This window comes from Elaeis guineensis, chromosome 10 (genome assembly GCF_000442705.2).
Source record: "Elaeis guineensis isolate ETL-2024a chromosome 10, EG11, whole genome shotgun sequence".
Lineage (NCBI taxonomy): Eukaryota > Viridiplantae > Streptophyta > Magnoliopsida > Arecales > Arecaceae > Elaeis > Elaeis guineensis.
This window is the reverse complement of record NC_026002.2, coordinates 977,540-1,004,418: the sequence shown is the minus strand read 5'-3', so window position 1 is coordinate 1,004,418 and position 26,879 is coordinate 977,540. Positions and strand designations below refer to the sequence as shown.

Genomic DNA, 26,879 nt, shown 5'->3' with positions numbered 1-26,879 from the left:
TTCTCCGCTTTCCATTTGATAGATATATAGAGAACAAAAATAATCCGCAAAAAGGTTACCTTCTAACTTTGGACCACTTAACCAGAACAAAATTATTCAGCGAGATGGTTGGATAATTTATTGAAACCAATTCCTCCGGTATTTCTCCAACCTTATTACATTATCCTGGATAAATCTACTCCCAGAGCAAACAGGGCACGGTAGTTTAGAAGTGAAGGACTGCCTCCTGAAGCCCAAGAAGATGTTAACATCTTGGAAAGAACTCGTATCAAACTTCAGTGTCTATTTGCCCTTTGAAGATGAAATTAAATGCCACTTACCGAACTGCGTCTGAACATGAAGTTTACACCAAGATACACCACATAGATAATGATTCTTTTTATTTTTTTCTGTCACTCAATAAGAAGATCCAATTGTTGTATAATAATACACTATTTGCATCCTGACAGAACATTAATATCAAATGCTTTCACCAGAACGAGCCATCAGTGACATAAAATACACCTCCCCCCTATTTCAGGGTACCATTCCCTAAAGCTGGCCGGTTTCTGGCGAGCACACACCTAACAAAAAGCCCTACGCAATTCTCTTTTACATGACACAAGGTTTGGACTTCAAAATGCTATTGACACCATTTCTGTACAGTCACTGCCACAGATCTTAGGCAGGGCAGGAACAGGGACAGTCAAGTACTCCTAGCCCAAAGAACCAACAAAACAGCATTCACATTTCCAACTGTTAACCCAATCCTACAAAAATCACGTCACTCCTTTTATTCACAGTCCAAGAAGCTCCTAGGGTGTAGAGTTCACCGATATCTCTTGCGCCACCGGTGGGCTTTGTGTTTCTTGATAGGAAGGGATGACAAGCCGCTGCAAGGACTTTAGAGCAGTTGTCAGTTGTGCAAATGACGGACGCAAGCTTGGATCTCTGTTAGCAAAAACCATTCATGCCACAAGTCAAAACAGCTATAAACCAATCAAACAATTGCATAGGTAGATATTAAGGAACCAATAATCTATATCAGGGCATTATCAAAGTGCACCTAGAACTCGACCACCATGGCCATTAACTTGAGAAACATTTATTCTCATCTAGAAACAACTGGATTGTTTTGAGTTATTAATGGTGATCTGTGCACCTAATCATGTTTTCATGTCATTCATATCCATAACCTTAATTATAGTGAGAAAGGCCTGGTATATGATTCCATTATTAGAAAGTTAACATAGGTTTTCTTTTTAATCACTCACGTCTGCCAGCATTCCCAAATAATCCTTGCAACCAAGGGATCAACTTCTTTTGGGATATCAAGACGTTGGTCCTGGAACCCAACAGCGCCGACCACCTGCATTGGATTCATCCCACTCCATGGCATCCTCAGTGTTGCAAGCTCCCATAAGATCACTCCAAAGCTATAGATATCACACCTGTACAAATTAAGATTTGATTTATAAGGGGGAAAACAGTAGCCTAATGTGCATCATTTATTTGAAAAATAATAAAAAGAATCATTTATTCTACCATACATCTATTATGTTAAATATCTAAGATTAAATTTTCACACAATACAAGTTCTTATTTGTCAAGTTTGAGAAAATGCTGTAAACTGTTCTCAAAATCAATACTTGTTCCTATCATCTGTCACACGGTCTGTAAAGTAATTTTATAGGCATGAAGGTAGCTATCCTCTTTTTTTATCTTTTCGTTTTGCAAGAAGGTAGCTATCCTTCACACCATTTATTCACAGACCATGGCCTTTAGCAAGAATTTTTAATTTCACGATGGCCAATAAAAGTAGTCTCTGACTGCTTTGCATCAATAAAGCACATAAAATGCAATAAACACAACCACTTCACGCATTAGAATAATTGTAACCAATGTTTGCCGAACCAAAGCGAACCGGGTGGTTGGGCCAGAACAAAACCGATCTAGTAGGAAATCAGGATGGTTTGGCTATTCAGATCAACTCGGCATGTAAACTAATCCGATTGGTTTACACAAATCCCCCCGCCCCGAAACTTTCTTGATTACACTCTCTCATCAAACCAATGCGCAAGGCTATTGCCCTCAAACGGCACTGAAGACAATGCCGTCGCGCTTAATCAGCGCCATAGGGCCCTTCCCAACATCTCTCCCTCTCTACCTCTCTCTCTTCCTCCCCATCCTCCTCCCTCACCCCTCTCCACTGGGACCCATTCCTCTCTCCCCCTCTCCCTCTCTCTTCCTCCCTCTCCATAAGCACCCCCCCCTCTCTTCCCCTCCCTCTCCCTCCCTCCATCATCTCTCTTCCTCCCTCTACTTCTCCCTCTCCCTCCCCTTGGTTTATTGTGCCAATCTCATACCAAACCATTCACCAGCCAATATGACCCCTCATGCTGGTCCGATGGAATCTCGATTGTATAGTGGTCGATAAAGGTCATACTAGCCAATAATGATTATACATATGTTGGTGTATTCATTAGAACAAATAGCATTCATAACATTGTTAAATCATCGTCACAACCTAGGATCTCAGATGTTACAAGAGCAACAAAAGCCGTCTTAGGCAAGATATCAGAATTCTTAATTAAATATATATTGCATTTTCTAATGTGTTGGATAAGATTAAAAGATGTCTATCTTATGCAACCAACATGTAATTAAAATCATAGTGTCCCTCAACATTGGCAACTCTCCAATCTACGGGATATAATACATCAGTGACACTAATGGTAGCACTATCTAGATCGAGGTTCGCCAAATCGGAACTAAACCCCATGCCAACCGACCGATAATACGGTTTCCCATACCAAGCCCAAACCAACACGATAAAGAAAGCAGAGGAGAGGGAGAACCAGAGAGAAAGAGAGAGAGATGGGAAGGAGAGAGAGAGAAAGGTTGACCGACCATCGTGATGGCCCTCGGAGGGTCGTAAAGGGCTGCATACGACCATGGTGCACAAGATAGGATGAATTGGAGAAAGAAAAGGAGAGAAAGAGGGAGGAAAGAAAAGGGAGAATCGGCCGTGGCTAATGATTGTCGTGAATGGACGAAAAAAATAAAGAATTGCAATTTTGCAATCGAAATAGAGGCATCTCGCCCCTATTGCAAGACAGAGGGCCCTTTCCCGCCCTCCAGTGGCCACCGCCAGCCACGCCAACTCTCCCTCTCCTTCCCTCCCTCCTCCCTCTTTTTCCTCTCTCCGGTTCACCCTATCCCATACATCACGATAGTCCATAGTCCTCCAACCACCTCCAACGGCCTTCCCAGCCTTTCCCTCTCCTCCCCCCCCTCTTTTCCTCTTTTTCCTTCGATGTTCTAAATTCTACGTTGGAATCATACCGATAGGCCATCAGTATGGTTTGGCATGTCCTGAACCATTCGATTTAGATTGATTCAACAAATCTTGATCGAGATCACATGCTACCCCACTAGCTCAATCACCCCTCACAAGGTGATCAAGAGCAACAACTCGAATATGGCCAGTGCCCAACTCCATCAAAGAAATAGGCCATCGCATAATACCAAGCATCTCGTGAATAGTCACTAGGTCTACGCCAACTCCAGTAGGGATTAAATCATTGTATGTATTCATCAATTTATTGTTACAGAATCATTCAACTAGGGGCAAAAGTTCTAAATTCCAAGGAATTTTTTTAAAAAAAAAAAAGCAAAAAATTCAAAAAGACTAGACATAATTGTAAATTTGAAGAAGAATATTAAAAATATTCACAAATTTATTCATTTGAAAATAGGTAGAGGAAAAAGAACAATAAATTACACTAAAAACACCATCACAACCACCAATAAATAGCATCATTCATGAGTAAAATGTCAAATATGTGAATTATCCAACAATTCTCAAATAATAACACAACAATAATATGGAGAACCATTCAACAGAGGGAATAAAATAGACAACAATTCAAGAATTTTTAATCATTCAAGCAAACTATTACTATGTCCACTAAAAGATTTGATTAGAATTTTTCCTTTTGTTGGCACTGAACTACATGATCCTATAAAGTTTATCAGAATCACCTTGTAATGATGGCTATACATGTGACTTTTAAACCTTCAATCTTAGCATTCTCAAATCTGAGCTATACCGGTTTTCATCCATCGCTTCTACTTCAAGAAGAATTTAAGCTAGCAGTATTATTAATTTATCCTCATATGCATCATCTAGTGCTTTAAGCCCCAAAGAAGCGGTTTCTCATTCGAAACCCCATGTGAGGGTAATACCACTGCCAGCTAGGGCATGCTTAAATCATTTCGCCATGATTTGGGTATTTCAGTGGTTAGTGAGCAGTTTTGGCTTGGTTTAGTAGTAGTTCAAGTATGACTTGGCATGCTACAAGCCTACAACAACATCTTGGTACAGTAGTTGTTTGGACACAAATTTGGTTCCAAAGCAATTCTTGACACAGGACAGAGGGAGAAGAAGAAGAGAGGAGAGGAGAAGAGAGAGAAGAAAAGAAGTAGAAGAAGAAGAGAGAAGGTAGAGGGAGAGAGAATTCTGTGACCTCAATAATTCAAGTTGTATTCTCAATAACATCGCAAGATTTATATAGACAACTCAAAACCCTAATAAGAGTCCACAGAAAAATAAAATACTAGAGTCTGCAAAAAAATAAAATACTAGAGTCTGCAAAAAAATAAAATACTAAAATCCGCATAAAATTCTAATTCTAGAGTTCACAAAATTCTAGTTTTAGAGTCCACATAAAAATAAAATTTCCTATTTCCTATATTTGCACCTAGCACAAGTCTGCCTAAATTCCTTATGGATGGACAGTCCTCCATCAGTTCAGGCACAGCATGTGCCCAGTTCAAGGGCATGGTTCAATGGTAGATGGGCTACGTATTATTAATACCCCAAAAGTACCCCGATCACCTCCTGCAAATTACAAAATGCTTCAAGCTCACATTCCTACTATCACAAAACAATGCATCATAAGATTGCTAGTCTGATAGATCACACTTTCTCAGAGAACCAACCACATACCTAGTCCAAATTAAGCTGATGAGTCAACAGTATCTGTTAGCAAAGCTAAATGCAACAACACAACAAAATACTTTATTTCTCATAAGTGAAGCCCTGAACTAGTCTTACAATTACCATAACTTCTAGGCTGCCGTTTCAATAAAATGTGGGATAGGGAGACCGAAATCTGAACTTCCACTGTCCCCTACTTCAAATTCTTTTCTTGACTAAACACATGGTGTATAGTAATTGTGACAGAAAATAGTTTCATAAATAATGCATCTTTTCTGGAAAATTTTTGAAGGAAAATCATAATTATTTTTTCATTGGACTAAAAACCTATTTTCTTACTGCTGACCAGTGACCAGAATTAGAGCTTTACAAAGCCCCCTGACATCTAGGCAAAAGCCAATAGACCATCTTGACCAAAAGAAACTGAAACTTGAGGCATTTCATGCTACTGATTAAATATCCAGATTCAGGCATCCTACATTTTAAAAATATTCCAGGAAAACATTGTTAAAAGACAGTCCTGCTAAATCTTTATCTGTATGCTGCTTTCTAGTAAGCCATAATTGGCATCATTACTTCAGGACACTAGAAGCATGTATCAGTTCATCAAGCACCTAGTCTTTAAAAAATGGAGAAAATTATTCAATTACAGAGCACTTGCTGCAGCCTGGAAGATATACAAGAAACTAAAGCAGAGAAAACTGGATAAAATCTACCAAAATAAAAAAGATGACCAGCTAATAAGAAAATAAACATATAATTAGAAAAGGGCCTTAAAATAATAGTAGATAGGAAACTCACTTTTCATTGGATGGTTCATTGCGTAATACCTCTGGTGCCATCCACTCAGGCTAAAACATCAAACAAATAAATGCAGAGATATGGTCAACAAGTGACCACAAATTATAAACAGATTTTCTCTTTTTTGATAATAATCACATACCGTGCCAGCAGTAGACTTGGATGATAAAAATGTATTATGCTTCAAGCGTGAAAGTCCAAAATCACAGACCTGCAGTTTTTTTATGACCAAAAGTGTAGTACAAATTAAGACATATGTAGTTATACGTGACACTATAAAAGACAAGTATTTTTTCAGCTGGGTTATAATAGCTCTGTCTATATTTGAGAGAGTCAAGCAGTCCAGTTTTAGTAAACTTAACTGTATAATTATACTTTCAGTGTGCAGCTAAATGATTTATAAATTCCAAAAATTTGGTCTCATGCGATGAAAATACAGAAGAGAAAAGGAATAATATGATATACAGGAAAATGGCAACTAGCCTCAGGTAGGGTTGGCAATGCTTAACTGTTTAACCTGTTTAACTTGATTCAAACCATTGCAAGTCGGGTTAGGTTACTTGTTTAATAAAATAGTCAGATTGGGTTTTGGACTTTTAAACTCTTTAATAAACAGTTTGGGTTCGCATTGACTGATTTTCAATCTATCTTGTATCCGGTGCAACCCCTATGTGGACCGACCCGACACCCCTAGTTTAAGGTCACAATATGTACATGGTCCCTTTACAGCAGGCTGGTACTGGACACTAAGGAAAAAAAAAAAAAGAGAGCTAGTTCACTTGGTTACAGGTTTATTTTAAAAATCAAAATTAAGATAGGTTCCAAATCCACTGTTTGGTCTCTTTAGTGAGCAAGCCCTACTTTAGATCATGTAATCGAACCGATAGCCACATATTCATTGGTCAGGAATGTGGCAATTCCCCCTGATGCATCGAGACAAAGTTAAACGAGTCATAAAAATGTTATCATATTAAGAAATACATCCGATGACACGAATCCGGAGTGGATATGTGATATAAAGCTTGGAGTCTTGGACAGTTCAAAAAGTGGTTCAAGCTCATTTAATTTTTTCCTTTATTCTTGATGAAAAACAAGTAATGTTTCACAAGGGAATTCCCAAGGAACTATACATTAGAATAGTGCTCCATGGCACTGATAAGTATTGGAACTATACTAGATAAGGATTCAAGTTCCACAAGCAGTGCGAGTGGTCTTTGCCTTTTAAAATGCTAAGATGTGATCAAACAATGAAGCTTGTCCACAATAAAAGTAGACAAGTAGGCAGTGATGACCGGGTATCTAGTAATGTAAAAAGAATATTTATGTTGAGAGGGTAGACTAAGTGAATAAGGTTGGAAGTATTTGAGTTTTTGGGAAAACAAGAAAGAAAAGAGTCTAAAATACCTCTGTCTATCTAGTAAGTGACCCATACACTCATGCACACACAGACACAAAAAGTACATGCATCCACATATATGCATACCCATATACATGCACAAGTACAGAGGCTTCAGATTTGGGAGACACAAGGCTTCAGTGCACTGAGTCCACCCAACTATGAGCTGTTACAACACCTGCTTTCCATACTGATAAGCAATAGGAAGAGATCAAAAAGCTCCATTTCTGCAAAAGTGGAGGAAAAAATATAATAAAAGACATCTCTTCCACTCTCACTGTTCCGCCTTTTGTTATCCTCTCCCAACCACCTTCCAGAAATGTCCAATACCCTGCCCTCATCCTCCTCAGTCCACAGGCTTCTTCTCATGCACAGAGGAAGGAAATCAAGAAAAAAAATGCTTGTCTTTTCCCTCTTTTGTTCACTCTATCTTGCACCTTCTTTCACTCCCACACTCTGATAGATTGGATCATCAAGGGAGTGGGTTGGCGAAGACAGTGGAGAGGACTCTTTTGACTAGTGACTCCAGCAGCCTCCAACACCTGCCTTCCAGATGAGTTCCCAGATCACGCAATTCATGGCGTTGCAGAGAAAAAGAACATCCGTAGGGTCCCAGTCACTTGAGAGATATAAATGAGTCTTCATGGCTGAGATTAGAGAGGTGGACAAAGGCAGTGCCAAAACTGAGGGGAGGGATCGGCTATGAACTTTCTTTTTCCTTTAATGTTTCTCCTCTTTATTTTTCATTCCTGATAGAGTAATGGAACAGTGCAAGATGAATCCCAACTGGTAAGCAGATAAGAGAGTGGGAACAATCATTGATGTTGAAGGGATATGAAGATGGTTCAATCAAGGATGGATAAGGGGTCGGAGATAATGGAAGGTGAGGGAAGGGATATGGAGCAGCTGTGCAAAGAACAGCTCCATTTCCAGATATTTTCACCCTCAGCATAGTAATTGAATGTGCTCTCACTATCATCTGATGACATAGACTGGTAGCACATGTGGCATGCCTCCTAGTAAGGAGATTTCATGGAACACAAGCAGCAGGGTCCACAAATACACACCCCATGCACACCCATAAAACACATGCATGCATGCACCAACAAGGGGCTAATGGAAGTGTGAAGATTGTTCAATCATGGAATTATAAGTGAACAGAAAAAATAGAGGTTGATAAGTGCGCCCCATGCACCCCCAGAAAACACATGCATGCATGCACAAGCATGCAGGCACAATACCTCCACTGATCCGCCCACCCACATGCCTCTTAAGGGGCAATTTCAGTGGACAGCCTCTTATCAGGCAGTTTCAGTGGACAGCCCATGCGGTCCACCAAATCACACCCTGGCATGCACAAAACACACATATGATAGACCAAATCACACCCCACATATTCACAAAACACCCATCCATGTGCATGTGTGCACATATAAAAAGATGCCTTAGCTAACCCCCAACAATTTCTAGCTAACTCCAATCAATTTCTACCACAATCAGGTTAGTTTATGTTGCACATTGCTTTAGGGAAGGAATGCAGTTTGTAGGGAATCCCAAGGCTTGGTGAAATTCAACCCTCCTAAAATAACTAGATAAAATTTCAAAGTCAACCATTGAGACACTAATTCTTAAGAGCTATTCTTAGCTAGAAAAATTTATTAGGGGACAATCCTCAATTAAACCTAAAAAAGGTCGTCTTTCCTATTTGCTTTTTGTCAACGGAATTGCACAATAGCTGACGGGACAATAGTTACACACCTACCCTAGTTTCCTATTAAAGAATACATGAATTCCAAGTGTGCAATTACTTGCAAGTAATTTCAAAGGCTAACTGAATTTAAATCAATTTTGAAAAAAGACCATCTATTTTATCTAAATAATTTAGTCAAATATATTTGCTTTAGTTTGCAAAAAAAATAGATAAATGAATCAGTTTTGGATTTTAACTGAAGTGAGTGTACTGTATACTTGTATGAAAGCAAAACACAATATAATAAAAAATAAGGTGTCCTAGTTGGTCACTGCAAAAGCATGTAGAAAAATGTTTGCACCAACCTACTTTGCCACAATTAAACCATTCTCTAGTTGACTCACATCAACTGGCACTAGAATTATCTCTAAACAACTAATAAAATGCTATTACAATGTATCATAAAATGGTAAATATGAATAGGTTGATAAAATTCAGCATTGGCAAGACCACTAAATACCTTAACCGTCCAATTTTTGTCTACCAATAAATTTGGCGATTTCAGATCCCGATGAACAATTGTTGGTAAGCTAGTATGCAAACAATTCATGCCCTTGGCCTGAGAGAGAGAGAGAGAGAGAGAGAGAGAGTTAGTAGCTTGCAATAAGAAGGGTTATCAAGAAGTTTGTATACAAGTTTTCAGCATTCATACCACATCAAGGGCCATCTTTATCCTACGCTTCTCATCAATTTGGCAATTTGGACGATGAAGAATTCTGTACAAGCTTCCCCTGAAATTCGAGTACATAAGTTATGAATGAAACATGCTGAGTTAATATACACATAAGATAAATACAAAATAGTATTTACAAGAAAAATTGGAACAGTGAAACTTCCTTAATCACCACAAGAGAGTACATTTGTTCTTATAAAACAATTTGCAGAGAAGTATAAATAGCACATGATCAGTTGCACCCAAAGCAAAGAGCAAAAACAGTTCCAGATTACAAAGACATTACAGAAAAGTTAAGTCTATTAGATAGAACAAAATTTTCAAAAGTGCAGTATCAAGGAAGATTACTTCCCCTCAACTGCTAATCATGTTATAAGATATGGATAAAAGAAATCTATCACCAAACTAAGATAAACTATTCTTGTTCCAACAACAATCATCCTAAAAAATAAAAAATAAAAAAAAATAGTAATACCTTATATACTTTACATATCTATATCATCAATAAAAGCACCCATACATTTTTGTCCATAACCGATTACAATTGTTGAATTTAGTTAAGAGGATCATAGCCATTGAGATCACAACTCAAAACCTAAAAGAACTAAGTCCTAGAAATTCTTAATTTTTAGATTTAGAATGATTCCTGATGATCATCCAAAACTGACTATCCAAACTAAAATTATATTCAAATTATTTGCTCAAAGCTGTCCAACATGAAACCACTTCTAATCTCAACTGATTAAGTTTCTTTACTTCATTTCCCTTCCAACACCATGTTTGCATGCCTTTGTTTCACAGGAGGAAGCATAGACAAGAAAGAATTGGAAAACATGTTTTCATGTCTCTGGTCTATTGAGAAAAAAGATTAGAAAGATTTGGGAAAAAGAAGTCTGATACTCCATACTCTGGTCCAATTCCCTTATATCATCCCATTCCCCCTTTTTTTTTTTATTTATCTTTCCCCCTTCTTTTACCACCATCTGTCCAAACCAGATACCTCTTTCCCTGCCTCCACGGTTCAAAGTTGAGATATGTCAAGACCTTCACCATTAAAATTTTTATATTTCTTTGTTATTTTAAATGCTTTTCATATTTTTAATATTTTGTGAACAAATCTTCCGTAAGATAACATGGTGCTATATAGTCTACTTGCAGGTTTAAATTAAAATCTACCGCAACAATCTCAGAAGGAGCCCTTAATTTTTATATATTCAATAACATGAACTTGATTACTGGTCACTGTTTAATGGTTATTATTTTAAGATGGCCATTATAAATGAAACAATGGTTATTATTTATCATTTACACAAATAAAAAATTCAAAATTTTGATTCAACTGAAAATTATTTTTTTTTTTTGGTGGAGAAAGATTTGGGCAAGTAACAGGATTGTAGTAACATTGTAGCCATGCCCACATATAAATAGAATAAAATGAAATAAAAAATTGTTAATCAAGGGATTGCTTGTGTTTCTCTCCAATGTAAGGCCACCCAAAAGTTAAGAGAGAGAAGGGAACCTAATCCACTATCATATGGACTACAAAAGGAATGAAATCTGTAACTGTAGAAAGAGAAGGCAAGAGAGTGCCATAGCCACCCTCTCATGCCATCATGACTTTGGTGCCATAAATGCAAGGATTTGGTGTGGGGGTCTTGTAGCCACGTATTGCTCAAAAGCAGACTTTGAGGTACAGCTTAATCATAAGATTCCTTAGCAATTAGCATAAATCTTTTCCTTCTGATCATCATTTGGTTTCTTCTTGCTAAAAAATTAAACCTATTTACTGTTATGGATATAGTCTGGCCAAAAAAAAGGATAAAACAAAATCAGTGAGAGTTTTTTAATGTCCACACAGCTCATAGTTTACCAGTGGATGATGCTTGCTGAACCTAAATATACGACAGACTGAGGAGCAGCTGATATATTATCAATTTTTTCATCCACATGACATCAACAGGGCCACAGGTACATAAAAACTGTAAACCAGATCAGCTTTCTCTAAATCTATCCTTGTTTTTATGTTTCGCTAGCCTCATAACTCAATCAACTAAAGGATGTCAAATTTATGAAGAATAAAGATTTTTTTTCCCTTAAAAGAAAAATAGATTCAACAATCCTAACACGAAATGCATCTAGCCCGTGCCCGCTAACTATAATTACTACTATTGACTAAAGATTATATTTTTAGTTGTTTTTAATTGGATGCAAAACAAAACAAACCTAACCCTGATCCAACATATTCTACAACAATTTAATTAATATCATCTATTGAGATAAAAGCTATGCTCAAAATACAATGCATTGATCCACTTTATATATGGCTAGTTGGGCACATAAAACTTGATAAAATTGATAATCTAACACACACACACTCTAAAATGGAGGCTCTGCTTCACCTGATCACTCCATTCACTGCCTGTTCAAAAATAAGAGCTCACCGTTCGCCATGTGTCCAAACATTATTTACTTTCATAGGGAAACACTCGTCGCATGCACCGACTGCCATCCACTCGCTGGCACATAGAGCAACAGTTTTGGGAATATGCCATAAAAGGGACGGTTCTTGTTGGCATGGAAAGTAACCGGCACACACGCCATGAGAAAGCAACCTACCCAGCATCTGACTCCCCAGGGGCCCCACATCATGATCCACTTCCCACCGCGACTCACCTTGGGTTTTAATTACCTAAATAGCCTGAATAGCAACCCAAATATCCATCAAGATGATAGGGCAAATCCATTGTTAGAAGGGCCTATGAGGGTCATTTTAGGAAGTGAGGGTCATTAGGCAGATGATCACAAGATCTCACACGTAATCTTGGGTGGAGATGATGTGCACATATAATTATGTAGATGCCTTTATGGGCAACATGGGCAGGGAACCAACACGTAGTTTTGTCACATAATACACATCAATCATCACACCCATCCTCTCCTTGGTAGAGATTCTGTATTCAAAGGCATGAGTGGTACTTCCTCAAAGAAGGCAATCAGCCAGCTGACTAGCTGGCCAACAGAACAAGCACCTGAGGGAGCCAACAGAGAAAGCACCTTGAGGGAGATTATAATTGTTGACTTAAGAGTTTTCCATCTGATTTAGTCAATCAATGCTTGATGCCTAGGGATCCTTAATCATTCATCAGCAGCAGCAGCAAATTCAACCATAGAATCCTGAATGTCATCGATATCTATAATCATTGGAACTCTTAAAATCTTGAATAAAACCTCTCAAAAGTTTTATAGCATATCACTATATGTTTGCATTGTTTACTGGTCTGTCGTGCAATTATCCCCATCAAACAGCCAAATACACTAAAAATCATTACTTGTCAGTCGAGTATGGCATATAACAGGAGAGGGGATAGTGTCAGCTAGATCCCCATGCAAGAAAAGGATTTTATTTGGATGATCAAACCTTTATAACAGTGGTTAGTGTGGTGCTGCTGGAATTCAATCAGAACCAAGATAGGTCACTCAAAAGTCACATTGATGAAAAATGAGGCTCTGAATCAATGACATAGACTCAACACAATAATCTCATGTACCACCATAAAATCAAAGACGAGTAGACGAGCTTAAGGAATATGGTAATCCACTACCAGGAACAATAGCAAAATACCTATTGGTTACACTACATCCACATGTCACAAAAGAGACAACAAACATTACATATAAACACAATGTATATGGTTGAATTGTACACGAATTACAACCATCTACAAAAACTTTCTCATACCAAGCACTTATTAAGGAACACATTGAACACAACATTCATACCCAGAATGACCAAAATGATGAAGAATCGAGTTCCCATAACTATCAATCCATGTCCCAAATATTTCGGATTACCTTTATAAGTCCTTCATTGTCAGTCATGTTAAAGAAGATGGAAAGTTTTCAGATCAGATTGACCATAATTTGAAGTTTCAGCTGAAATCAGAATGTCTTGGTCTTGATTGGAAACAATCTGAGACTAGGGCCATTTGGACTTTTATGGAACAACAACTAATGAAGCCAAATCCATTTTATCTCCATGTGTTATTCTTCATTTCTTAAAATTCTAAGAAGCATTTCATGATATTTAAATTTGTATGTGTTGTGCGCTAGCAGGCACATGTGCATGCATGCGTTTTTGCTTCTCATATACATATAGAATAATTTGTTAGATTCTTATTGAATAATAAATGATACATGACACCTAAAATATCCTAAACATTATTTTTTTTCTTCTGTAATATGATTCATTATAAATAAATTTTGGGCGTTTTGGAATGAAACACTGAAAACAGTACATCCAAAAGTCCAAACCATACAAAACGAGGTTTCCTTGATTTATATTATATCTTCCATTTTGCTATATCTTATTTATTATAAATCTAGCTTTCTGCAATTAAATATCCAAATGAAGCCAAAACTCCCAAATTAGCTGAAACTGCCAAACAGAAACTCACATGGTAGCTTGGAAATACAAGAAAGATACCAACTTTTCAAATCTTGAAAGTGAAGTATCATCATAATTGCCAGAAATAAAATCAAAGCTGGAAAGAAGGCTAAGGTTCATCGCACTTAAGGAGGACAACAAGTGCTTGAGAAAGAATTCACGAAAAAAGAGTGAACAGAATAATCTTTTTTTAAGACAACAGTTGTCATTCCTGACTTCAACAGCTCCATCATCAGCCCTTTAACTGATTGAAGTGAAGAAGAATTCCAATATATTTTTGACAGAGGAAGGCAGACAAAGATGAAAATGCCATCTTTGGAATATGGAAGTTCAAATAAAGTCAAAGATAATTGGTTTTCAAAGCAATCATATAACAATGCTTGGAATGCACAAACTAAAATAGAATAGCTGCTTGAAATCAACACGATGAAGACTCAGTGTATATTCATATTCAGGTTTCACCAAACTTATACTGTTAGATGAGCTGCTAGAGGTCCCAAATTCAGCTAGACAATAGCTGCCTGAAATCAACACAATGAAGAGCTGGTGTGCATGCATATTCAGGTGTTAAGAAACTTGTAATGTTAGACTAACCACTGTGATCTTGAACTCAGGAAAAGCTATGGTGCCATTTACGAAAGTAGACCACATGCTATGCAACTTGAGTCAGAGCCCACAAAGGGCCCACTTCATGCTAAGGCTTTAAATATCAATTACCCCTATATCTCTCCACGTGTCTCAGCTTCAGTGGTTTTTCTATTGGTTAATTAGACCCATTGCAATTTTCAGTGTCTCCTTATCCAGCTTCAGCCACCACTGTGTTCCCAATTCTCTCCCCAAGTATAGCTCTAAATTCTTGGAAACTAGCATCTAGCTGCTCCATAGTTGCTCGATATACCCAGCTTATCTAACTAAATTACTCAATCAGTTCCTTGTTCTAGCAATTGCCAGCCACCTTCCCAGACCTCCCCCCCCCCCCTCCCCCAGGTTATTATGGAATCTCATCCACAACTGTTGAAACATTATCAATTGTCCACCAGACAGAAAATAGACTCCAACCGCTTCCAAGATGGCAACAGACCCAGTAACAATATATCTTATGTACCTATATGGGGCATTTGGTATGAGGTGATTCATCCAAGGTCAAAAATAATATAGGTGGAGGTAACGAGATCACCACATTTGGTTGCACTATGGTGATCCTATGTGGCAGTGATTCCAAATCACCCCTACTCAAATCACCGTCCAACCGAGTGATGAGATACCCATCTTTAAGATTGGAAATCCAAAATTATCCCGGACAGTGATCTTGTGTTGAAATTTAAGGACAAAAGTACCCCTCAATCTTGCGAAAAAATTGGCAAATCAATATACCATTCATATATTATATCAATATTATATATCTGATATTATATTATATTGATACTATATATTATATAATATATATTACATTATAATATATTATTAATCATATCATTGTCATATTATGATTCAATGGTAATTTTAAATTAGAGTAGAAATATCTTATTGTGTTTTATATTTATATAATAAAATATTTAATATATTACTTCTATTTGCCTTATTTTTCTAATCAAAATAAATATTCGTATTAATAAATAATATATGATAAGTATAAATAAAAATATTAATTGTATAATAACAATTAATATATTTATATAGGATTCATAATTTATAAGATCAATAAATCTATTTTTATAGAATATATTAATTATTAATATATTAAAAAATATATTAATATTTTATTATAATATATTTTATATGATTAATAAATATATTTTTATGGAATATATCATGGATAGTTTTGATATTATATTGTCAGTGATCTTGGATTCCTATGGAATACTAAACAGATTACTCAAGTATCTGAGGCTCTTTAATTACTGGACCATGGCCTGCCAAACACCGTGATCTTAAATCACTGAAGATCATATCACTATAGAATTCGGATCACCAATGATCTTAAATCACTATGGTGATTCTTTTTGGATCACCAAATGCTACCATACTGACTTCTCCAAATTCAAACCAAAAACTAAGGATTCACTTGGCTTAAGAGAGACACAAGTCCTACAGATCCACTCCGTCAATAGTAAATAGATGGTAATGTGAACTATGAGTTTACAATTGATACCAACATGGGTTATATGAAGACCCTGCCCTCAATTAATCACAGCCAGGTGTGCCATTGTTATATGATCAAGGTGCCACAAAGACCGACCGGTTCACAATGAACAGGAAAACCTACAACTTCCATTGAATCATATGTCCCACCATCATGCGTCCATCCATTTTGTGTCCCCCTACTGCGCATCTAATAACTTAGATAGTTAAGCCTGGAAAAGGATTTTACCTCACACCCGTATTTACTTTCAGAAATAAAACAGGCACTACATCATTATTAATCTATCAGACAGATCAGACGAGGTTTACTTACACTAACAATGAAGCCCATTCGACATGTCTCACTAAACAAATTGCCACTACCAAAGTAGGATGGTTTTACCAATACTATTCTGTTGGACATTCATCAACATGTTAAAATTAAAATGAAATGGAGATACAATTTTAATGTTAGGTGTCCAAGGATTTCTCTTTTGTGATAATGAATATGATATGGTGCTGTAAAGGAAAAGGTCCTCAAGTGGGGTTCTTCATTTTCAGGAGTGCAAAAAGGACAAGGTCTCCATTTGTAGAAAACTAGAGAAAGCTAAAAGCCAGTAAAAAATGCCTAGAACTATAGAATCATCTTGCCTCCCCAGGTGATCTTCAGCAAACCAAAGTTAATACAGGACTAGGGCTATCTTATCTTCGGTGTCTAGTAAATGTCTAGACAGTTCAATTTAGCAATTTAAGTTATTTCATAATACTCTCCATTCAAGTACTATAAAATACAACAGACATTTGTCTTACCTTGGGAGAAATTCTGTAACAATGGAGAGATTTGGGGGTCGAGTCACAGCACCCATGAAAAGAACGACATTTGGATGACGCAACCTGCGCATTATCCGCACCTAACCAAAGAAAGTGTCAGATTAGTAGCAGATTATTCATGATTAATGTATAATAACAATTGAAGCAGAAGACCATGGAAAACTTCAAGATGAATGTTCATTTGGAGGGGGGAAAAAAAAAAGGACACCTACTTCACTCCGGAACTCATCCAAAGCATCTTCATAGAAATCTTGATCTAAGAATTTCTTTACAGCTACTTCCTGTCATTGAAAAACGAAAGGAATGCATGTCAATAAATAGATTGCATTGGCATTAAAACTCTCACAATATCATTAACTTTTTCAGAAATGATCCATGAAAAAGTTATGATGAAGTTTAATGTTTAGGAATTTAAGATAGCTAACCATTACTGATACATGAAGAATGTGCTTCAGTGCTGCCTATTATGAGACTATATTTCAGATGTCCAAATTCCAGAACAGTGTAGTCAAAGTGTTTCCTTATAATCTATCTTGAAATGCCATAAAGAAGAAGTATTTTACTAATGAAATACAGTCAAAATGCCTAGCAGCCAGCAGAAAAGACATGCCCATTTGTTTACTCTCAATCAAGCAATTCAAAGAAAGAAACGATCATTCTTCACTTAACTTGAGTGTCTCTACCATTCAAACCAAGGTTCAAAGTCCTGGTTATGATTCCAGTATTGATTGGGGACCAGGTCAGTGGGGCACTAAGATGGTACTTTACAGACACTTGGGACACATTGGCATCCCAGTAAATACAGGGATGCCACTTTTTCTTTTGCTTTTTTTGTTTTGCTTTTCAGTGTTTTGATGTTTTAAATTGCTGTTTGCACAGCATTTTATGATATTTTTGGTCATAAATTAAGGTTAGGTAAGATTTTGGTGTTTTCCTTCATTTTGATTCTGTAAATTTTTCTATTGCTGCTTTTTCCTGTGTTTCTCCTCTCTTTCTCTCTTCCCATTTCATCCCCCTGTTTGAACGCCAACAGAAAGCAAAAAGGAAATAAGGTGCCTTTTCTGCATATTTCAATTGGTATCAGTCACAATGATTACTGTCACTTTCCATCCTACTTGGTACCAACTGGTACCAACCGATACCAACTAGAGCAGCCCAGTATAGGGGGGCATTAAGGTCCAAAGTGTGTGAAAGGGCCCAGACAATCACACATCTGATCCAGGATGCCTGGTACAGAATGGTAACTGTCGTGCCCAAAATCATTCCCTCCATGATGGTGCTCAGTGAAAAGGAATCTGGTGCAACCACTCATAGAAGTTCAAGTCTAGTACTTTTGGTTACCAACACCCAAAATTCAACCACTTTCTAGATAACCTTTACAATGAGTGGCGGGTATAAAAAGGTGCCAAACTATGTAAGGAAAACTGCCTGTACATTACAAAATCACAACTACTCATCTATTAGAGGATACAGATTAAGAGGCTTGATGGTGGCGAATGAAAAGAGAGCACAATGAAATTGCATTTTTCTTAAGGCGACCACAAACACTGAAACTCATTCCAGTTCAGCCAATTAGAAACCAATCATCCATTTTCATCTTCTGTTCTATGATTCAATTAGTGCAAAGATAGAGTACATACCACAAAATCAACATTAAGTCAAAGGTAATGGTACTATGATAATACAGTTTTGAGAAGAATGAGAAACAGAATTAGCACAACCACAACCAAGTGTAGCAAAATCACTTGTGCCAGTTAAGACATGTCCGATGTTAGCATAACTGCAACGTTGCCACTTATACGGTTAACCACTAAAGCCTTTAAAAATGTAACTACCTGCCTATCAGGTACAACCATATTCGAGGATTTAGTTCTAAATAATTTGAAATATCTGAAATCATAATAGAAAATGAAGAATATAATCAGCCACTTTTCAATCAACGACAAAAAGACACTGCCCTTTCGTCCTTCTCTTCTTTGTCTGGTGCTTTTTCCTTTTTTCTTTCCTCTTTTCAAAATTGATTCAACAGATAAAGAGAGCAAACTATTACGTAACAAATTTGGTCAAAAATGGAAATGGAAAACAAGCTGATCCTGCAATCACTTTCTCACAAAGAAAAGATCAACTGAGAAAGAACAAGAAAATAGAACTTATATGATTTTCCTCTCTGTTCAAATCATTTTTAGGAGGGTGTATCCTGTTACAAATCACTACACTCAATACAACAAAGACTACTTACCGTTCCATTCCAGTCAGCACGATACACTTCCCCATATGAACCTATACACAAAATCAAGAATGACATTTCATTAGTTCCTCGAGAAGAAGAAATTCTTGAATGTGAAAGAAAAGCTGACTCCCACCTATATTTTTCCCCTTAGGCAAACAAGATTTAAGAATATGAAAAACATTACAAAAGCTATAGGAAGAAATTTTATGCAAACGATAGGGGAAATCTCAGAAAATATGACCTCAAAGTGGTTAAAAACTAAATTACCATATTACTAAATTACAACATCCCCGGAAAAATCTAGTTTGGGAGTTCTGGGTTAATATACTTCGTATGAGTGATGCAACTTTCAATAAATAAAAGTAGAGAGCAATCCAAGAAGAGGTATCTATCAAAATTTCCTCATTCTAAGCTCAGGTTAAGAAAATACCTAATCCAATCCTTTCACCTATAACAAGGTCTTCCCAAGGGATTTCCAATTCCGATACATCATCTAGCATAGGATCAAGCCTTCTCGGCCTCATTTGTGATGAAGAAGCTGAGGATTCTTCATCCTTTGATTCCATAATTGTTCCCATAAATCTATCATATTGGCACTTCTTCAGATCGTGTCTGCCAATGACATTCTTCCCATCTTCCTTTATTTGGCATAGCAGGTTACTTTGCAAAACCAACCCACTTGCATGATCTTGCCCTCTATGTCTCTCTGCTGAGGACTGAATAAGTGGTTTATTTGCTCGAGCATTAACATAGCTATGATCCAATTCACTATGCTGATTCTTTTCTGAAGCAGTACTTGACGTACTAAGCTCAAAGGAAGGACAGCCTGTAGTTTGACTAGAAATAGTAGTCATCTCATTGCCAGACGTAGCTACACCAGCAGAGCATGAAATACCAGAAATGCGAGCAAAATTGTCACCAGAAGCTTCTGAATGTATATTTTTAGCAGAGCTTGGCACTTGACATGATGATGCATTAAGATCATAATTCTTCCGTGGAAAGAGGCCCTCCACAAAATTGTACTGCTTTGTGTTAGAAACCTCATTGCATGCAGACTGGCCTTTCCAAACCAGTGGACGTTGAGGTCTTCCAGGGCCTGAGACAATGTTCTCTCTATGTCTCTGGTATCCAGAGTTTCTAACATCAGTAGCTTTGAAAGGTGTAGAACTTTTGCCAACTCCAATGACCTGGAAGGGGTTCAGATCTGCAAAAAGGTTGCTGGAGTCCACAGCATTTTGTGAATCTGTAACTGTGCTCAACTTTGCATTCCTTGAACTATCACCATCCGTGGGAACCTCAATAAGCCCTTTCTGCTTTGAAGACGTTGCACTAGTAGAACATTGTAACTGATTTGATTGGTCATGTGAAATCAAATTCATATTACTACTAGAACTGCTTCCACCGGGAGTCGATGATGTACCAGTATAGGCACTTTGAACAGAAGGTACCAGTATTTCTTTTTCTTGTCTAGTATCTCCAAGCTTATTGTCATTAAAAGCAGAAGTTCCATTTCCACCTGAAAATTCACCAAATGAAGATTCTGCTCTAGATAAGTCCTTACCTGAACTATTTTCTGTCCAAGGAGTTACATTTTTGCTTAGTATTGGCTTATAAGAATTCATGGCAGCATCTTTAGCACTGAGTACATCTGCTGGAATTAGGGTGCCTGGGGCAGCCATAAGATCAACCAGAAACTCCCTAATACAGAATAGTACAAATTAATAATGATGAGTGGCACTTAATTCTGTCAATTATCATACATGCATCTATTTGAGTGTTAATATGAGAACTACCATGCTTTTACATTTTCATAAAACAAAGAATCAGTAAAACAAACTGTAAATTCTATGTCAACCATGCACAAGATTACGCAAGAAGAATATCGTCTAGATACAATTCTTCTATCAATTATTATGTCTTAGCAACAAAGGTTTAATTGGTTCTACACAAATAACCGCTAAAGAACCGAAACAAGGAACAGAATAGTCCAAGGGTTGAATCTAAATAATTGATTGAAACTATTTGAAATAAATAGAGAGAATATCGTGGACAAATTTTTTTTTGCATTGTTGGACAAGTGAGCAAAATGTTCAAAAAAGCAAAGAATATGGAACATATATTTATAAGGAACATGTCATTTTATGCCATGTGGTTTTAAAAGCCTATGATACTTTGAGTAGGCAACATAACCCAAAAATTGCAGGCCCATAATGCAGGGCTCATCATATTTTTCTTTTACTCACTGACCAAACTTGAACCAGGAATATTGACAATAATAACATGATGGTTAACATTTCAATGTAATAACATTTACAAAAGAAGTACTCGACTAGTCTTAAGTTGAAGACCAAAAACAAGTTAGTCACCCATAGGAGCAAAGCTATCAATAACAATAAAGAAAAATGGGATGTGCAGCAACCAGGCATCAGCCAGAAAACCCAAACAACTGAGAGCATAATAAATTTCACCAATTACTTTTAATATTCACAACCTAAAATCAAATAATAATTCCAATTCCCATATTTCTTTAATCCTGCAGAAAGAGACATTGAATTAGATAGGTTTAAAGGTAACGGTTTCATATTACTCAAGAAAACAACCCATTATTTTCAAAAACTTGATATTCTTACCAATCTTTAGTAACTTGGGAACTTTATTCTCTTCTCATTCCAAAAATCAGTGAAAAGCAGCCTTCTGCAACCATATTTTAATATAATATATCATATATGTACCTATATATGTATATTGTGTATAGATATGCATATATGTATGTATGTCTAAGTGTGTGCACACACACACACAAACAAACAACATATGTACATACATACAAAAATTTACAATGTTTGCATCTCTATCAATATGAGCAGACAAAATATTCAATACAATAAACTATTTTATAACTATAATGCCGATGACATATTATTTAATTTATGAGATGCTGTGCATCTTCAAAAGAAAAAAAAGACTAGGATAAAAAAAAGGATCTTGGGCAATACAAAATACTAATGACACTTCCACGCTCTAGTAAAGAAAATATAAAGAATGGTTGAAAGATGTCTGTATCTTGGAGCTATCATTCTTGAACTTGAAATTAAGTTAGAAATGTTGCCATTATGAGAAATAAGTACCGTGCAAAGATACTTATTTTCAGATAGGAAAACTTCCAAATGATATATTACACATCTTTGAAGTAACTAAGCCAATGAAGTAAATGAAGAAGACATCATAGATGCAAGTACAAACCTTCCATCACCCAACTTAATTATATTGACAGCATCATCATCAACACCAGTGTAGTGGCTCCCTTTAACCAGTTTGCATGGTATGCCAACATAATCTGCAAGAATCTGTATTCACGTGTGGTAGTAATCAGATAAGATTAAGCATCCAGTAGACAATGAACTATGAATGTGAAGATAGTTGGCCAAAACATCTAGTTCCTAACAAAAGGATAGCTTCATCTTTATAGACTCATAGAAACAAAGATCCTTCTTGAAACATAATTCCATATTAAAAAGATGTAACACTGCATAACACACAACAAATAACAAGTCACTTTTCCCATCAATGTGAGCTCTGCTGGCTCTGGAATAAATGAAGACCTTCCAGTGTTGCTGTCCCCTTAATGACTTTTCTTTTCTTTTTATCTCAATGTTACAGTTGTTGTAAATGAATGACTCTAAATTGTTTTTTGTGCATAGAAGACAAAATTTGTTAGACGCTGTTTTCTTTTCCTTTTTCTCAATCCATGATGTCCTCATGCTCTGAACTATAAAGGGACAGTTCAGGATTCCGCTATGCAGCAATATATACATATCCGCTGCACAAACAAAATTACAAAAAAAATCTGGAGACATTTGTATTCTAGAATTTGATTCCAATTTCTGTTATAATGGCCATAACATGCAAACCCTTCAAAAAGGAAATGGATGAATGATCCTTCTCATCGAGTATATCGTTTTAATGCATATTTAAGCAATGCAATGTTATAACAGGCACAAAAAGAAAAAACAAAAATGATGTCAAAGTAGATCCTTAGTGAAACTTTCTAAGGCTGGCACAATACCATTTCATTTGGCAGTCATCTAAGTCAAACTATAACTTTTCTGTTTCAAGTTATATAGGTGGTACTTAAAACTCTTGTTCTTGGCCATGGCATGCCACGGTACAAGCCTGTAATAGCACAAAGGCCCCAGCTACTATATCCAGGGTGTATGCCAATGCATTAATGCATCAACGTCGTTTCCTTTGTTGCAACTTAAATGCAGGGCTTCTTATACTCTGAAATTACTAAAATTATTTTTGTATATAACCTCTTAACAAAGTTAGGCTATACTAACAAATTCATTGCATTTATACATAATATAACACTGACTATGCAATCTCTCATGTCACCATTGGTTATTCAATGACAAATATACAAGCAACTGATATTCCAAAAACTGGTGTAAAGTGACTCGTAGACAGGGGAGCACCAATGTAACCTAAAGAGTCCATGAGAGAAGGGAATACTAACCTTGAAAAGTAGTGCACGATGACGAGACAAACCTACTTTTATGCAACCAATCGGTAATAAACTACTCTGCTGTGACGTCCGTAACTCGATGCTTTTCTCCATCCACCTAGCTAACATGTCACTTGCATCCCTTACAGGACCACCCATGTGCTCCATAACAAGCTCAGATATCCTTTGCACCAAAATCCCAGTCTCTGAAACAGGGCAGCCTAATGAAATGCACTGTGCAATTTGCTCCAACTCCACGAGGGCAGTATCTATTGCACGGTTGACTATAATAACTTCAAAACCAAGATCTCCAATGCTTGTTTGGAGATCCACAAGTGATGGCATCTTTCTTTGACTTGAATGATCCGGCGTGAGCAAAAAAATGTCATAGAACCCATCAGCAACCTTCTCATTATAGTCAAGCACATTATAGTCCTAGAAGACACAGCAGATGCAAATCAAACTAGCAGAAAGTGAATCGATAGAGAAGAAACAAACAAAATTCAAATGGGCTGGCAAGTCAAAATATTGGAAAAGTAACTAGAATTATTTCCATAACAAGAAGAGCCCTATAAGGAACAAGCAGTTCATAGATGTCCATAAAACAGCGATACACAGCAATGCATCCATAGACAAACAGATATCCATATGCACACCAAGAACATAAGTGCCAGTATTGTAATCAACAGTTGATTTCAAAAAACTTTTAAAATCAAGAGAATGCTCCATTCATTTGAGCATTTTAAAAAGAAAATCTGGCCTCAGTTGGTATTGCTGTCGATAGTAGGGCTTTTGTCAGTAGAGCTTTTGATAATAGAGCTTTTGCCAGTAGAGCTTTTTTAAAAATGTTGTTTGCTGTTTCCTAACTACATTTTTAAGTGCCCTAACATTTGTCTGGTACCCAAACTAAAAGAGTAGTTTTAGTATTAGAAAATGACGATAAAAGATATTATATAATACTTTCAATTGTCTAATTGTTTATTACTATCAAAAACAGTTAAAGTATTCTTAATTTATGAACTATTTATTTTCATATTTTCTAAATAAATAATATATAACATAACAATATAATAATATTTGTATGATATCATTATAAAAATAATATTATTATAAAACAGTAACAATATTATTATTTCATATAATATTATAATAATATTATAATATATAATATTATAATAATATTATAATATATAATATTATAATAATGTTATAATATAATATTATAATAATGTTATAATATATAATATTATAATAATGTTATAATATATAATATTATAATAATATTATAATATATAATATTATGTTCTTAAAAATTATTATTATATTATGATAATAAAGTATAACATAATATAATAATATTATTGTAAAATATAATATGATTATATAATATACTGTAATTTGATATAATAAAATATTTTAATATATTATAAAATCATCATATTTTTTTTTTTACTAATATTATTATATTATACTACACTGTACTATAATATATTACTACCATGAGTATTTTGTTCTCTGTGGAATTTCCACTAAAATGAAAACAACTTCCCTACATGTCATAGGTAAAGATTTTGCCCAAAAGCTCCGAATTGGAGATTTTTTCTAGTAGGTTTTTTCAACTTTGGAGGAAGTAGAAAATTGTTTCAAAATTTTTACCAGACACCTCACAATCATCCAAAAAAGCATTTGCCCCTCCAAGAGCAATGCCAAATGGCATTTTAATGTGCTAGTAGCAACCACATATCATATAATGAAAAGGGATGTGAAGGCAGAAGTTTCGATAGACCTATCCTGTTCTGATCAAATTACTATAGGATCTTTTACCGATCACGTTCTTATTTTACGTTCTTCAAGCACATATATAATGGTGTTGTCCTTTCTTCTTGTCTAACAGCATGCTAAGTAATTAAAAGAACCCAAATTGGCAAGAGCTTGTACAAAGTTTATTTGAATCATGCATTAAAGCTATCCAACATGAAAACGTGAAGCAGTATTTCTACTTCCATCAATTCCAGCTCGCTATATCATCACCAAGAGCACAAATTAACTGCAACAGGATGTAAATAAGTAAGCAAAACTTAAAACCTAAACAAAATTTAAATTATAAGGCGTGATATCATAACCAAATCCTTTGTCAGACTCGAGGTTCAATGGAAAGAGGAGTGTTGTTAAATGTGAAGAAACATCTCAGAAACGCAAAACTGTTCCAAAAAGCTCCAATTGCTAGCCACAAGAATAAAACTCTCGTTTCTTCAAGAATTACGCAGTGAATTTCACCCAAAGCTTCCATCTTTCCCTAATTTGTACTAGCAACCCCATCCCAAAACCCTAATTCGAATTGGTAGTTTAGACGTCCCCCCACGATGCGAACAATCAGAAGGAAAGATTCAAAAACTCACCCAATACCGCCGCGAGAGCGAATCCGCGGTCCCCTCCTCCCGATCTTGATCCATCCCGTGCCTTCCCAGGCTCAGCAGCTTCGCTGCGCGGATCTGATCACCATCGGGATCATTCCTGAACTCCTCTTTGGACGCGCTGATCGCCAGGGCCAGCTGCACCTGGAACTCCTCCTCCGACGAGAAGTAGTCCTTCCGGTCCCCAGGCGGAGGCCGCGTGGCCTCCGCCGCCGGAGGGGGCGACGGCTGGGAGGGCGTCGCCGGCGGAGAGGCGTGCGGCGCCGCGCGGTGGTCGGAGGCGCATGAGGAGGAAAGGGCGGAGGTCGACGGAGACGACGGCGAGGTGGCGGCGGTGGAGGGCGGAGTCTCGTTGGATCGGTGGGGGCTTTTTCTGTGGATTTTGAAAATGTTCTTCATCGGGTTCTCCTATATTTTTTTTCTCCGTTTTTTTGCTATTTTTGGGAGCGTTGGGGTGATCGGGGTTGAGAGGGAGGAGAGAGGGAGGGGGGCAGGAAAATGGCGAAGAACGTGCTATTAGACCGCGACAAACTGGAGCTAAGGAAATGGTCTTCGCTTCTGAGTAAATTACTTAAGTAACCACCTCAACTTTTTATAATCAACGTGCAACATGTATTTCAGACCCATTCTCCCCCCAGGACGTTGACCATTATCCACTACGGTGAGTGTAGGAGGGTTGGTTGGGAGATTGAATGGGAGGGTGTGTCACCGTAAACTTGAGTGTTTCTAGTTCG

At 36.7% G+C, this 26,879-nt stretch overlaps 1 protein-coding gene across 1 annotated transcript; it reads right to left on the bottom strand.

Moving 5' to 3' along the window:
* Positions 1–413: 413 nt before the first annotated feature.
* Positions 414–26,658, bottom strand: LOC105053361 (serine/threonine-protein kinase EDR1). Its single transcript, XM_010934466.4, has 13 exons — positions 26,131–26,658; positions 23,744–24,166; positions 22,471–22,574; positions 19,658–20,925; positions 19,237–19,277; positions 17,210–17,278; positions 16,977–17,077; positions 9,581–9,659; positions 9,389–9,487; positions 5,925–5,993; positions 5,783–5,832; positions 1,254–1,430; positions 414–930 (listed from the first exon to the last, which is right to left on the bottom strand). The coding sequence occupies exons 1-13, from the start codon at positions 26,542–26,544 to the stop codon at positions 795–797; spliced, it is 3,030 nt and encodes a 1,009-aa protein (XP_010932768.1). The 5' UTR covers positions 26,545–26,658; the 3' UTR covers positions 414–794.
* Between the last annotated feature and the right edge of the window lie 221 nt (positions 26,659–26,879).